General features: G+C 48.3%; 1 protein-coding gene across 1 annotated transcript in view; it reads right to left on the reverse strand.

The window, feature by feature from the left end:
- Positions 1–15905, reverse strand: part of SNX6 (sorting nexin 6) — a 147187-nt gene that overhangs the window by 62854 nt on the left and 68428 nt on the right. Inside the window, exons 6-8 of the mRNA XM_085627423.1 lie at positions 11688–11811; positions 9405–9500; positions 3015–3120 (exon numbers count right to left, since the gene is read on the reverse strand). Of these exons, the coding sequence (XP_085483549.1) occupies positions 3015–3120; positions 9405–9500; positions 11688–11811 (326 nt within the window). The remainder of the gene's footprint in view (positions 1–3014; positions 3121–9404; positions 9501–11687; positions 11812–15905) is intronic.

Consider the following 15905-nt stretch of genomic DNA (forward strand, 5'->3'; position numbering starts at 1 on the left):
TGAAACCTTCAAATCACTTCAATGATCCCCCCGTTCCCCAACTTCTTTAAAGAAATGATAGGATCACTACTCCCACTCTGGTCCAAGATCATCAATGAGTCTCTCCTGCAAGGTGTGATCCCCGACTGCCTAAAGGAGGGCCTAGATCTCGCCATTCTAAAAAAATACCACTGCAGACCCTGAAGACTTGAATAACTATCGGCCAATCACAAACATCCCTACCCTGGCAAAACTACTTGAGAAATGTGTACACAAACAACTGCGCAAACACATTGAGCAATTCCAATCGGGCTTCCGTCCCGGCCACAGCACTGAAATGGACATCACTCATATAGTGGACGACGCACTCACCCTGCTTGACCACAACGAGTCTTGCCTATTCATATTACTTGATCTCTCATCAGCATTTGACGCGGTCAAACATGACAATCTACTTATCCTTTTGGAATGTAGGATGGGGCTCTCAGGCACGCTTCTAAAATGGTTTGCCTCTTTTCTTAACAATCGAACTCAGAGAATCAAATCCAATCAAAAAATCCTATCCAACTCCAGTCTCTGCACACTGGGTGTGCCCCAAGGGTCCTCGCTCTCCCCCACGCTCTTTAACCTCTTCATGGAACCACTCACTGTATCCTCAAAGCCTCAAACATCCAATATCACATGTATGCGGACGACACCCAACTGTACATGAAAATCGCATACCCTGAAGATATCAAGTCACTCAACGGAACCCTGCACAAAACTTTTAATTGGCTAACTTCTAACCACCACAAACTAAACACCCTTAAAACGGAATTCCTCCTCATTTCTCCCACTAGGCAAACCCGGATTGTTGAGAAATAGCTTAAAAACCTCTCAGCTGGACATAGCGGCGGCCTGGTCGCAGGTAGGGCCTCCCACCGTGCGTAAGTGGCGCAGGAGGATGGACTGGTGCACGGCTCAAGAAGAACCTTTTTTTGAGGCCTTGGGTTGCCCTGAGAAATTTGAGAAGGTTTGGGGCAATTGGCTAAACATATTGGGTTGACCTCTACGGTAACTTCTCACCTGCTTTAGGTTTTTCTTTTTCATCCACGAGGGTTGCCATAAGGGCCTTGCATTCCGTTTGGGCCCTCTTCTTATTAGCTGATGATGGATACTGGTGTATTGTGCACTGTCTCGCTGTCTCGTTTGTCTTTGTTTGCATAAAAGCTAATAAAAAAATTGATTATCAAAATAAAACCTCTCCGATCTGAACTGCACCTCACATCATTGATTCCACGAATTCACTAGGAATTGTGCTCGATAAGAACCCAAACGTGCAGGATCACATCAGAGCATCTACCAAAGGAACGAACTACCAACTGAGCATCCTAAGAAAACTCAAACCCTACCTTCCCCACGATGACTTCAAATCTGCGGTGCAAGCACTAGTCATCTCCAGACTAGAATACGGCAGTGCTACTCTATGCAGGCTTCCGAAACTCAGCTTAGCCCCCATTAGAGCATAGCTGAATGCTGCGACAGGACTCACCACTGGCTCTAAGAAAACCAACCACATCTCTCTGGACCTGAAATCGCTCAACTGGGTCCGGTTTGAATCAAGGATCCAGTTAAAAATTGCATGTATGACTCGGAGAGCTACACTACAACACTCACCTTCACCTGGCAAATAAGCTCGAACTATTGGTAGCCTCCTGGCCTTCTAGGAGCACCACCACACTTCTACTCAAGAATAAAAAATAAAAACATATGAAAACCTACAAATCGTACATTCTCTGGAATTGACCCAAGAATAATGAACTCCCTTCCTGTGGAACCAAGACGGATTCCCTCAGCATTTGTCTTCAAAAGGGAAGTGAAAGCCTTGCTGAGGAACCCTGCGCTGAACTAGAGGTTTACGCTACCTGGCATTTGCTACGACTTCAGAGTCGCCCGCTAACATATTAATATGTTCCTGATGTATATTTTTATTCTTTTTCTCCCACAGCTATTTACCTAGGTCTTCCTCAGTTCGTATGTAAATCGCTCTGATACCCGCTTGGGTCATGTTCGCACTATTCAAATCTTTAAAAATGAATAAATAAAATATTAACTAATCGGATATTTGCCCTGAAAGCCATCGGGCTGCCTACCGAGTAAGACAACTTGATTACCAACAGAACATGCCAAATAAACACTAACAGGGACAGCCCAATAAACCCAGTACTCCTCTGCGACTTCCACAGAATTAAAGAACACCTTAAGGCAGAAACAAGTCCAACACCCAGTGCAGAACTCTGAAACTAAACACTATTCTCACAATTTGTGTTCCAAATATATCCGTTTAACCCTGTACACTCCAAGCCAGAGAGGCTGGTTCAGAAACCAACATAAAAAAACCAGTGGCAAAACCAACAGGTCTAACATTGGCTGTCAGCCTTTTGGGTTTGTCAATGGTGGTTTTGTCCTATTTTTTGTAAACCTTTATTGTTGAGGAAGCAGCTGGGCTCTCACAAAAACACAAACCAACGTCTACAATCAAAAATATTTATTATAGACACACACACACACACACCACACCCCCCCTCTGGCAATGAAGGGACCTACTTTGTGGGTGTAAGTACTACTTGTAAAAGGGGAGAATGTCACTAACTGGTATGTTATCCAATGGCTGAAGTGGGCGGACCCATGCCCCATACTGTACGCAGTGGTGGGCAGAATTAAAGAAGTGAATGATGTATAAAGATAGCAGCTGAAAGCATTTATAAGTAAGTAAACTGAATGTATAATTTTAGTAATATTAAAGGTGCTTGGTTAATGACAGACCTAAAAAGGAGTTGGGACTGTAAGTTGCGCCAAAATGGCTTCAGGTTCTGCTATCAGAAATAGTGTGTTTTCAGCCATACAGAACCTTAAAATAGACACAAAGTTAATAAATTGTAGGCCGAGCTCCACAGGCACTGAAGGAGGCTCCCCCTCAAGGCCAGTGCGCGAGAACCACTGGAGATGGGATTTCCATGTCCATTCTACATTTGTATCTTGTGCAAGTTACATACTTTTGTGTGCCCGAGTCATTTTATCGGATTTCATGGAGGCGTCCTTCACTCGGTTGTGATATTCCACCAGGAAGTTTCTTTCGTGTTCAAAAAAATCATCGACGTCCTAGAAGACAAGAAGAACCATAAGGACAGAGACACCACTGCAATTTCAGGGCAAAATATGAAGAGTGCTTTAAACCCTCATGTGTTTCTTCTGTATAAAGCACCATTCTGAGAAGGGCCTACGAATCACCATGTATTTATTGCCATTCCCACCCCTCAAGTCTTCGAAGCAGAATATTCCTTCCTCCCCCAACAAATACCTTCTAGACACAAATCTTGCTTCTCACAAGCAGTCAAATACTGGGTCTCAAACAAGTCTGGCAGGATGAATCCAAACACCTTTAGTGGTGCAGTCATTTAACTGGTTAACATTTGTGACTAGAGGTCAAATGTGTTGCACAAGGGGACGTAATGAACTGTTGTATACAGCAGAGAGTTCATGCTCTCAACCTCTTACAACGGTGCTGCTTCATGGAGGTTCTTATAAGCCGCAATCCTTTATTTATTTATTTATTTATTTTAGTGTTTTATAGAGCACGAACATGACCCATGAGGGTATCAGAGCGCTTTACATGGTTAACAGGAAAGAAAAAAACATCATAGAGAAACAGTGCAAACAGTAAAGTATCAAAAGCAAAGAAATATAGCATAAAGGGGGGGGGATGAGGTAGCATGGGGGCAAAGGGAGCACACATGAGAACTAAAATTCAAGCTAGGGTTGGCAGAGACCATGGCCCCCTTGGGACTCGATGGAGTCCGGTTATAGGGTTGCGGAAGGCGCAATAGTCATGGTATCAGGCAGCAAGTCATATCTGCTTCGAGGAGGACTTAGTACAGGAATTTACCCATGAGGAAGGTTTTGGCTTCCTTCTTGAAGCGAGCAAGAGTGGGGATTCTTCTGATAGCGGGCGGGAAGGAGTTCCAAATTCTTGGTGCTGCCCCGGTGAATGCCCTATTGTAGGTTCTTTTTTTGCGAAAGTGGGCGGGTCGGAGCAGGAGACTGTTAGTGGATCGAGATTTCCTGTTTCCTCCCGATAGCACCAGCTTCTGTGAAAGGTATGCAGGGGAGTTTGCGTATAAGGCCTTGTGTGTAATGCACGCCAGTTTCAGCTGTATTCTGGCCTCTAGAGGGAGCCAGTTTAGGGCTTTCAGATGTGGAGAGATGTGGTCGAATTTCCTGGTGCCGGTGAGTAGTCTGGCAGCCGCGTTGAGACAGGCTTTTAGCGGTGCCAAGGAGCGCTTGGGTAGGCCTGTGAGGGTGGAGCATCCAAATTCCAGTCTGGATATGACTAGAGCTTGGACTGCCATTTTCAAATCTGGAGCATCGATGAAGGGTTTTAATTTCCAGAGGTAGCTCAGGTGGAATCTGGCTGCCTTGGCCATTGAATTAATGTGGTCACGCATGTTCAGGTTGCAGTCAAGAAATATGCCCAGTGATTTGGCGGAGTCCACGATGGTCGGGGGACAATTTAGGGCTGTGATGGCCTTGAACCACACCTGTAGCTCCGGGTTGGCTTTGGATGGGGAGATCAGGAGAAATTCAGTTTTCTTGGCGTTGAGTTTTAGTTGGTTAGTAGCAAGCCACTGAACGGTTAGTTTCAGGGTTTCGTTCAGGGCGAGGGCCTCCTTGAGTGAGGAGATATTGATGTAAATTTGGGTGTCATCCGCGTACATGTGGTAGGAGATATTGGCGGAGCGTAGAATTTCAGTGAGAGGCTCCAAGTAAAGATTAAAGAGGGTAGGAGACAGGGTTGAGCCTTGAGGGACTCCAACCGTGACCGGGGTGGGAGCGGATAGTTTGCCGTCAATGAGGAATCTTTGAGATCGGTTATGGAGGAAGGACCTGAACCATTCAAGGACAACGCCATCCAGACCCATCCTGTGTTTAAGGCGTTCAAGTAGTTTTTCATGATTGACCGTGTCGAAGGCGGAAGATAGATCTAAAAGGATTAGGAGGCATGTTTTGCCTTGGTCCAGGGCTTGGAGGGCGTCGTCCACAATGTGGAGCATGGTTGTTTCAGTGCTGTGCCCTGGTCTGAATCCCGATTGGAAGTCGTCCAGCAGGTGGAAGTTGTCGATGTGTTGACTAAGCTGGTATTGTACGCATTTCTCTAACACTTTGGCTAGTAGGGGTATATTAGAGATGGGTCTGAAATTGTCTGGTGCGGCGGGGTCAAGCGTTGGTTTTTTTAGAATAGGAAGGACTTGGCCGGCTTTCAGGGGGTCCGGAATCGATCCCTGCTGGAGGGAGGCGTTGATCATCGCGGTCCAGCAAGGAACAATGGCACGGGAGGCCGCAGCGAGGCAGTTGGATGGTAGCGGGTCATTGAAGTGGTCGTTTGGTTTTAATGTAGAGAGGATTTTAGCAATGGAGTCTTCGTCGTAGATTTTGAAGTCAGTCCAGCAAGCTTCGTTTTTGGGTAAGGTCGAGGATGAGGGTGCATGGGGAGGCAGTTGGTCATGAGGGGGTTGAGCGCAAGAGGCGGTACTAAGTTCGATTCCTAGGGAGGCAGTTTTTTCGGCGAAGAAGGAGGAGAATTCATCCGACGATATAAGAGATTTCGGTGATTCTTTAGGGGTTTTGGCCAGCTTGTTTGATTGAAGTTTAACCAGTTCAAAGAGCTTGCGGGGCCTATTCGTGGCATTCCCCAGTTCGGATCTGAAATAATCTTTTTTTGAGTTGAGGATGTGTCTGTTGTAGGAGTTTCTTGCCTGCCGGAGAAGTTTGAGGTGCTCGGTAGATGGGTGCTGCCTCCATATTCTTTCGGCTTGACGTAGGGATCTTCTCTCTGAGTTGAGGGAGGCGGAGAACCAGGGGTTTCTGTCTTTGATTTGTGTTCTCTTTAGTTTCAGGGGGGCAAGGTCGTCTAGAATGTTCGACATAGACGCCGAATAATGGTCAAAGAGGACATTGATTGTGGTAGTGTTCGAGGTCGGGTAGAGCTCAAGTTTGCAGCGAGCCTCCAGCTTCGTAAGGTCCAGATTTTTGGTGTCCCTGATCCAGCGTTTGGGAATCATCGGTTGTGGGGGCTTAGTCTTGATTGATCCGGGTAGGATGAAGGAGATGGTGTGGTGGTCGGACCAGTCACAAGGGTCGATAGAGATGAGTTTGACTACGGAGTCCTTGGATATGATCCAGTCCAGGGTGGCTCCTTTTGAGTGAGTTGGTAGGGAGCAGGATTGAGTCAGGGCTTGGTCATTTAGGAGGTCTTTGATGGTATTGACGTGAGGGTCATTGGGGTCATTCCAGTGGAGATTGAAATCCCCGAGGAAGATCTCTTTGGAATTAGAGGAAATTTTTGAGGTGATGACTTCCAGTAGATGATCGGTGAAAGAGTCATTAGAGCCAGGGGGGTGGTAAAAAATGTGCAAGTTACAAAGGTGAAGGGCGTTGTTGGTGAGGGAGAGTGAGAGATACTCGCAGGAGTCGGTAGTGAGCGTTCCGAGTTCCTTGACCAGGAGGGAGGATCTGTAGATGCAGACGAGGCCTCCGCCCTTTCTGTTCGACTGCCTGTCTAGCCTAGCAATGTTGTAATTAGGAGGGACTAATAAGTCCAGACAAGGGGAGGAGTATTCATTTAGCCAGGTTTCCGTGAGAATAGCTAAGTCCAGGTTTTTGTGCAGGATGAGGTCAGCGATATCGGCTGCATGTTTAACTGCTGAACGACAGTTGATTAGGAGACCTGATAGTGGGGGGTCTGGGGAAGTGTCAGGTGTCTGGGAGGATGGAAGAATTGGCGCAAGATTGCTTTTAACCACATTTCTGTTACGTCGTGTGGTTGGCCTGTTGGGGTTGATGGTGACCGTGCTGATGGGGTGTGCATGACCTGTGACTGGGGGGCAGGGGTTGGCAAGGGCAGTATTGTAATCTTGGAGGATAGCAAGGATTTCGTCTTCAGTGAGGTCAGCTGGGGTAGGGGAGGTGGGTGGGGAATTGTAGGAGAGTGCCAGAGCTCGGGATTCCGCTTCAGAGATGCGGCAGGGGTGCTTGCGCGGGCGAAGGTGTCTTAAGGGAAGCGGGAGAGGGAGCATGGGGGGCGCATTTGACTGAGGGGGGGGGGGGGGGTGGATGAGGTTTGAGGTTCGCGAGGGAGAGTTCAGCGAGGTGCAAGAGGTTCGTAAGGTCCAGAATGGAGCAGTGGATGCTCTGAGTTAGGGTGGATGCTCTAGAGTGCAAAGCTTCTAGGTCGATGAGGGCTGGGGGTGTTGGCAGGGAGGGGGGCGAGGGTTCAGGAGCCGATATTAGGGTAGGGGGGGGGTCCATGGTAAGGATCGCAGAGTATGCTGGGAGGGGAAGGAGGAACTATGGTGAGGGCTGTAGTGGGGGTATGCAGGTTGCTAGGCATAGTGGGCGGGTAGGACGGAGGGCTGCTGGTGATGGAGTCAGTTCTCCTGTCCGTATCGTGAACGTGGTTTCTGAGGAGGGTGAACCGGTCAGCGAATTTGTTAAGATTATTAGGTGTGGCTTGGACCAGGACTATGCCGCTTTTGTAGAGGGTGATAGTAAGGTCTGCTCTGAGGGTAGGAGAGGGAGTAATAGTAAGTTTGGTGCCATAGGGAATGTTTTTAGATGAGTGAACATTCAGAAGGTGTGTTAGGGTTTTTCGCCAGGCAGCGGTTTTTTTCGAGTAGAAGATAAGGTCGTTTATGCAGGTGCCACTGCCCGGGTTGACGCGGAGGTCTGATATCAATGTCTCTGGGTGGTTTTTTAGGGTGGTGTGTTTGAAAGATTTAGCAGCGGTTTTGGAAAGGTTGGGGGGGTAGACCAGAGTGAAGGCATTGTCACCCGCCTTTGCAATGGCCGGGCGGGACATGATGGCTGAGGAGGGGCCCTGAAGAGGGAGGAGACTAGTGGGGTAGCGGTAGGGCTGGATCTCTAGTTAGGCTGGTGTGGGAGCAGCAGGGCTCGCAGGAGGGATTCTCGTGTCACAAGCGTGCATGGGGAAGGACACTAGAGTGTGAGACAGAAGTGAAGGGCAGGCGCAGGTGTGGTTGGCAGCGATATGAGACTGTTGCGCGCAGGTTCATAGGGACAAAGTCTGCGGGTATAGCACTGGAGCAGGGTGTAGGGATAGCGGACGTTGGAGGCAGCATTAGGAACGGGTCCGGGGCATCTAGCCGGGTTGGAATGTTCAGACCCGGAGTAGGAACTGCGAAAGTGTTGGCTGCAGCGGTATGTCCTAGGTAGCAGTGAAGTACTATAGGAGGTAGAACAGCATATTTCAAGGGAAGCGCCATCTTAGGGTCAGGCAGTGAGGGACTAATGAGGATGTCCTGGACGGGCGCCATTTTGGAGTCAGGCAGGAAGGTTCAGGGCCCTGTTCGAGCTGTGCAGGGGGCCCCCAGGCCATCCAGACGGTGGAGGCGAGGGCAGAGCAGGAGCGCTGGTCAGCTGCAGAACCGCAGCACTGGGGAAATGAGGGCGGGACGTGGAAAGCGCGTTCCGGGGCACAGGCAGCGAAGGACTCCAATGGTAGGCGAGGTGAGGGAACCAAGCCGCTTCACAGATCGCAGCGACGGATTCCAGCAGCAGGAGCAGGCAAGGCGAGGGCAGATCGTCAGATCGTCATACCTGTAGCGCTGGGGCCGGTGAGATCGCGGGACATCTCGCAGGGCGGCGATCTCTCAACAGGATCAGCAGCTGGGGTCGCGGAGTCAGTGGGAGCCGTGCAGGGCTCTCGGCGGCTGAGCGGTGCACCATGGCCACAGTCGGCACCACTGGTGGAGGTCGCAGTCGAAGGTCTCGGTGGTACAGATACGCCCGGTGCAGGCAGCCCCCAGCGGCGACCGGCGCAAATCAGGAGCAGCGAAGGAGCCGGTCCGCAGTCCGACGGGAACCCAGATGCGGTCCGCAGTCCGAGTCGGCGAGGGAAGACTCGACGATTGTATCTCCCCAGGTAGGTCGTTTAGTTGCGAGCTTAGTTCCAGCGAGGAACGGGGTGGAGCGGAGGTTTAAACGGGGATAGTAATCTTTGGGTGATCCCCAAACCAGGAGCTCCTCGTAGATGCTCCTACTCCTTGGCGGCCATACCTCTTTGGCCTGTTCACTAAACCGAAGCATTACGGACGAAAGATCATGAAAGCTGGAGGACAATGTCAAAGGAAGCTGCTGTCCACCGTGCACAGCAGCGTCCGTCACTCCTGGATTCTCAGCCACTACCCCATCTGTTCTATGAACATCCCTCCTGTATGGGAGAGCGGAACCCGATATATGCTAAAAGCCTATCATGGGAGCGTAACATCGGCGACTCGACTGCATTGAAAGGCTAAGGAGAAAGCGTGGCTGGGGCATCATTTTCAGGGGATCCCCAGGACCGTGCACCCGGTCTCAAAAGCCCACCTCACCTTTGTGGAGGAAACAATGACTCCATCCGCAGACTTCACCATGTTCTTGAAGAAGTCTTCAAACTTTTCTTTCTTGTTTTTCCCACGGACACTCAACTGAAAGAAGCAAAGGGAAACCTCAGACTGTAAAACCGATGAGGGAAGAAAGTGGCAGGTTGCCATTTGCTGTGCAAGGGTTTTAAAAAGGGAGATTGGCACATCACTTAAACAGAAATATAACTACTACAATTCTACATTGAAAGAACTCTTGTGGCAGAGGGCGAGGCATCAGCCCCTGTGTCGGAAGCAGGGAGACTCAAATGACCAATCTGTAGACATACCTTCGACAACAAACAGCAGCACTGGCTCCTGTCCAAACCTCCAATTATAAAACTGATTGGAAGGACAGGACTCTACAAGACTAGCTCTTAAAATCCATGATGCCCACATCTGAAAAGCCTTGTGTGGCTGAATAAAATAACACCATTGGGTTCAAAGGCCTGGAACAAATATTCACTTATCCAACTAGAAAAGCAAATTTAATAAGGAAGCCATCTTCTCTATTATAGAAACAGCACAATATTCTCTAAATCTGGGGGCTAAATTGGACTTGTGCAAAGAATGGCAGTGCCTTAATTAGAGCTACAGGATGAGCCCATTCAGCAGATCAACAATTAGACAATTTCAAGAAAAGGCCCACCGCAAAAATTACTTTACTGCAAAAATATGTATGTGAATTTGTAGAGCCAAGATAATCACCCGAGTATGGCAGGCCTTCGGGGGAGAAGGAGATCATGTCTGTTTCGTCTGAGGAGCCAGGTCTTCACATTCCTTCTGGAGCCCATGAGGGAGCGGGAGGTTGAGGTGCTTCAGGAGGTCGTTCCAGGTCTTGGCTGCGAGGTATGAGTAGGAGCGTCCTCAGCTTCTGGTCTTCTTGATGCAAGGGAGGTGTTAATGTTTGACTGGGATGTAGATCAAGGGTGTCTCGTGAGCTGGTAGAAGTTGACCCGTTGGTTGAGGTAAGCTGGACGGTGTTGTAGAGAGCTTTGCAGGTGTGGGTGAGTAGCTTGAACTTCTCTTTCCTGGACTGGGAGCGGGTGGAGACTGTTAGGGTGTGCAGAGATGTGGTTATTTTGCGGAATATTCAGGAGGAGTCTGGTGGTAGCGTTCTGGGTGGTTTGGAGTCAGTATAGGACATGGGTTGGGATTCCGAAGTAGAGGGCGTTTTCGTAATCAAGTCTTCTTGTGATAAGAGCCTGGGTGACCATTCGTCTGGTGTCCAGTTCAGTGGGATCATCTATCTTTTTGTGTATCAGTCGATTGTCACTGCACTCCCTTCATACCCAAGATAACGAACTGTGGCTCGTGCTTTCCTGATGGAAAAGCTGCACAGTCAAGCTTCTTTGTTCTCCCCAGGAAGGTATTACACTGTTAACAAGCAGAGCAGGCGAGTTACTTGCAATCACTAGAGGAAGGGGCACCTAGGAGAACCGATTTGATGACAATCTAGGCTTCAGCAAGAGATGGACAGCTTCCTTTCTTGGGCATACTTAGAAAATAAAACTACTGTGCCAACGCTGAGCAAGACGTTTGCGAAGTAAAACATTCACAGATTATTTCCCTGGACCTTTCTAGGGCCAAAATATGAAAAATGCGACTTGTGTTCAGCAGCGAAAGATTATTCAAATGGATATAGTGAAGTACCTTTTCAATTCTGGTCGCAGGAGGGAGATGCCAACCCCAATACTGGCTATGTTTTCTCATTTACATTACGCTCCCAGGCCAAGCGGTCTCCAAAGCACTATTTAGGCTTAACTTATTCAGCATCAAAAAGTAGGTTTTTTTCAGGTGATAAAAATGGTTTCTTTTTGTGTTTGCAGCAGACGGCAAAGCAGCGCCTAACACATACTTATAAAGTCCGGCAAGTGGATGATGTAAGGTCACGTTGTAGCGCATCATTTATTTCCCCACGTTCATGACACTGGTGCACCTTCTGTGCCATTTTACTACGGCCTTACTAGCAGGTTACATATGCCACTGGATTGGACTACTTGTTACTATGCAGGGACTCCCACACACGCACGTGCAGCTGTTTAGCCGTCTCCTAGACGGCAACATGCCAGGACATCCAGTTAGAAGGAACAGACACATGATAGATGCACTTTCCAACAGCATCCATCCAAGTGTGATTTGGTGCACAAAGCAGCAATTGTTCAGAAGCCGGCTCCAGATTCATAGACAATCAGTTCCATTAATGGACATTTCAGACAACCAAGCCCAGTTACAGAAAGGGCCAGTACTTACATCCTGGTTGTACTCCAAGAACACATGGAAATTTAAGTCCTTTCTTAGAATCGGATGAGCTGCAACTCTGCATAGGAACACTTCGTGCATTGCCACAGTCTTCTTAAATATTGCCAAGTACTCCCTAAAAACAAGGCAGTGAAGAAAGATGGAGCATCAGCAAACGCCACATGTGCAGAACGATTACCCATCACAGTCATCACTACAGACACATTTTAAAGTCACTGCCTCAGGCAGAGAAGGGCAGCTCAGCTGGAAGGCGATCGTGTTATCCACATTGTGGGCTGGCTTTGCTTACATTCCAGGTACTGCCCAGTTTATAGTTTGTATATTTGAGGCAAGTACAGAACACAAGAAATCCCTTGCCCAGCCACACTTACTAGAAGCATCTGTCCTCCTCACAGCGCTGAGTAGGAAACTAACATCTTTAACGCCGCTTCAGAGGACTAATCGTCAATCTAATCCCAACAGAAAAAGTATAACAAAAAAAACCCGACTGATCCTCTTGTATTTCCCAGCAGCATACCTCTCGCTAACTAGTAGAAAAATGAATCGCTTGAACTAGAATTGCTTATTCAGAAGTTTTACATCTCTGGGTCATACAGGAATGGCTGTTCTAGACTGCGTAGAACTCTGGGTCATACAGGAATGGCTGTTCTAGACTGCGTAGAACTCTGGGTCATACAGGAATGGCTGTTCTAGACTGCGTGTAGAACTCTGGGGCATACAGGAATGGCTGTTCTAGACTGCGTGTAGAACTCTGGGGCATACAGGAATGGCTGTTCCAGACTGCGTGTAGAACTCTGGGGCATACAGGAATGGCTGTTCCAGACTGCGTGTAGAACTCTGGGTCATACAGGAATGGCTGTTCTAGACCGTGTAGAACTCTGGGTCATACAGGAATGGCTGTTCTAGACTGCGTGTAGACCTCTGGGTCATACAGGAATGGCTGTTCTAGACTGTGTAGAACTCTGGGTCATACAGGAATGGCTGTTCCAGACTGCGTGTAGAACTCTGGGGCATACAGGAATGGCTGTTCCAGACTGCGTGTAGAACTCTGGGTCATGTAGGAATGGCTGTTCTAGACTGCGTGTAGAACTCTGGGTCATGCAGGAATGGCTGTTCTAGACTGCGTGTAGAACTCTGGGGCATACAGGAATGGCTGTTCTAGACTGCGTGTAGAACTCTGGGGCATACAGGAATGGCTGTTCTAGACCGTGTAGAACTCTGGGGCATACAGGAATGGCTGTTCTAGACTGCGTGTAGAACTCTGGGTCATGCAGGAATGGCTGTTCTAGACTGCGTGTAGAACTCTGGGTCATACAGGAATGGCTGTTCTAGACTGTGTGTAGAACTCTGGGGCATACAGGAATGGCTGTTCTAGACCGTGTAGAACTCTGGGTCATACAGGAATGGCTGTTCTAGACCGTGTAGAACTCTGGGGCATACAGGAATGGCTGTTCTAGACCGTGTAGAACTCTGGGGCATACAGGAATGGCTGTTCTAGACCGTGTAGAACTCTGGGGCATACAGGAATGGCTGTTCTAGACTGTGTGTAGAACTCTGGGGCATACAGGAATGGCTGTTCCAGACTGCGTGTAGAACTCTGGGGCATACAGGAATGGCTATTCTAGACTGCGTGTAGAACTCTGGGTCATACAGGAATGGCTGTTCTAGACTGCGTGTAGAACTCTGGGTCATACAGGAATGGCTGTTCCAGACTGCGTGTAGAACTCTGGGGCATACAGGAATGGCTGTTCCAGACTGCCTGTAGAACTCTGGGGCATACAGGAATGGCTGTTCCAGACTGCCTGTAGAACTCTGGGGCATACAGGAATGGCTGTTCCAGACTGCGTGTAGAACTCTGGGTCATACAGGAATGCCTGTTCCAGACTATGTGTAGAACTCTGGGGCATTCAGGTCCCAAACAGTTACAAAGGCTTTACACACCACCAGCCTCAATAAAGTAGTCTGTGTTCAGTCAAACAAGCAGCGAGGAGAGAGTGGGATGTTTTGGGGAGTTCAGTTCACATGAAGTGCAAGGCTTCTATCACTCTTGGCCTAGAAGCTGGACATCTTACATTGCACTGATCATCCCCCTCATAATGCCCCTTTTAGGGGCAACTGTATGTCATCTGATTCAAGTAAAGAGGAATAAACTGTACGAGAAGAAGAGAAGACAAAGCATAGATGAGCAGAAAGAGGTCTTTAAAAGAAAAAAAAAAAAAGGCAAGCATGCCCAAAGGGAGTTTGCACATCAGAGATTTCAGAAAAAATGGTTCATGCCGAGAGACTGAATCAACTGGGAGAACAAGCTACTTACCTCTGGTAAAGCCTCTTCTGGTAGAGACTATTAAGCTGCAGATTCCATTCCACAGGCGTAAAACTGGATCCAGAAAATCTTGAGCAGTACCCCCGAAGGCCCGTAGGTGGCGCTGAATGGCTCCATGCCGGCTGTGCCGGATATAATGTGCGCAGTGCCTATATAGGTGCCACCCCAGCGATGCGACTTCAGTTTGTGACTTTTTCAGCACGAGAATCACAGAACCACGGCAGAAGTCAGCGCCTGGAAACCTTCATGGGTAACAGGAAGCACTCTACAAATATACTGACTGATTGATGATCAGTGTGCAGATTCTAAGGATCCAAACAGGCCTTTCTAGGTGCAGAGGTTCAGTTTGCAGAACGGGAGGATCGATGAGGAATTTGCAGAACGATGGAGTCTCTACCAGATAAGACAGAATGTAAGTAACTTGTTTGATAGAGACTTCTAGCTATAGATTCCTTTCCTTAGTATAGATACGAAAACAATACCTCCCCAAAGGTAGGACTGCACACTGGCTCAGAGCCACAAGACCTGGAGGACTGAACAGGAGACATGCCAGTCACGACAGATCTGACTGTCGAGACAGTAGTGTATGGTAAACGTGTGCAAAGAGGCTCACATAGAGGCCTGGCAGATATCCAGGACAGGGACTAACGCAGCCTTGGCTCAGGTGGAATGATTTTGCAAGCCCTCCGGGGGTTGCTTCCTGGCCAATGCTCAGCAGACCTTAATGCAGAGTATTATCCATTTGGAGATGGTCCGTTTCCGCACTGTATTCACTTTCTTTGATCCAGCAAACCCTACAAAGAGTTACTTGCCCACCCTATGTTCCTTGGTACGGTCTATACATACAAGGACGCTGCCCTCTTAGGCTCCAGGTGGTGGAGTCCCTCTTCCTGCTTCGAGGGATGGGGAAGAGAAAAGAAAGTCGGCAGCATGATGGTTTGGTCGACATGAAAGGGTCTTGAAACCTTCGGTAGAAAGGAGGCATGGGTTCGGAGAACCAGTTTGTCCGGGAAGAAGCATGTATAGGGAGGTTGGAAAGAAACAGCCTGCAGTTCGTCGACTCTCCTGGCCTAAGATATGGCCATAAGGAACACTGCTTTTATTGTCAAAAGTCTGAGAGGACAGGTATGCATGGGTTCAAAGGGAGAACACATCAAAAATGTCAAACAAATTAAGATCCCACTTGGAAATAACAAAAGGTTTAAGAGGAAACATATGGCTGAAGTCCTTTGATGTCACTACTGACAAACTGAGGATTGTTCCACCAATCGCAAGAATGCAGGGAAGGCCAAAAGATACCCTTTAACTGTGCCCAGAGCAAGGCCTTGTTGGGCTAAGGATAAAATAAACAACAGCATTTCGGCCAGGGATACAGAAGTGGGTCAATGTGTTTCTCAATACACCAAGCCATAAAGTTGTTCCAATGGCAGACAAGGATGTTACTTACCCAGTAAGCATCTGTTCTTGGCATGTAGAGCTGTAGAGTCACATGCTTTGCATACTCCTGCCATCTAATGTTGGGTCCGGATGTTTGCAAGTTGTTTTCTTCGAAGAAGTCTTTCCAGTCACGAGGTAAGGTTACTCCTACTTTCGGTGATAGCGCGCATGGGCATCGACTCCATTGTTAGATTGTTTTCCCGCAGAGGGTGAGAATGGAGTTAGAATAGAGATGTCCATGCATATGAATGTAAAATAGCAACAACTATAGTTTCCCGGGTGGGCGCATGTGAATCTACAGCTCTATATGCCAAGAACAGATGTGTACTGGGTAAGTAACATCCGTTCGAGGTATGTGAGCTGTAGATCACATGCTTTGCATAGACTATATAGCAGTATACTCCCAAAGCGGTGGCTAACCTGTAGCTGTTGCAGTTGTTTGAAAAAGT

The sequence above is a fragment of the Triturus cristatus genome, chromosome 9 (assembly GCF_964204655.1).
Source record: "Triturus cristatus chromosome 9, aTriCri1.1, whole genome shotgun sequence".
Classification (NCBI taxonomy): Eukaryota; Metazoa; Chordata; class Amphibia; order Caudata; family Salamandridae; genus Triturus; species Triturus cristatus.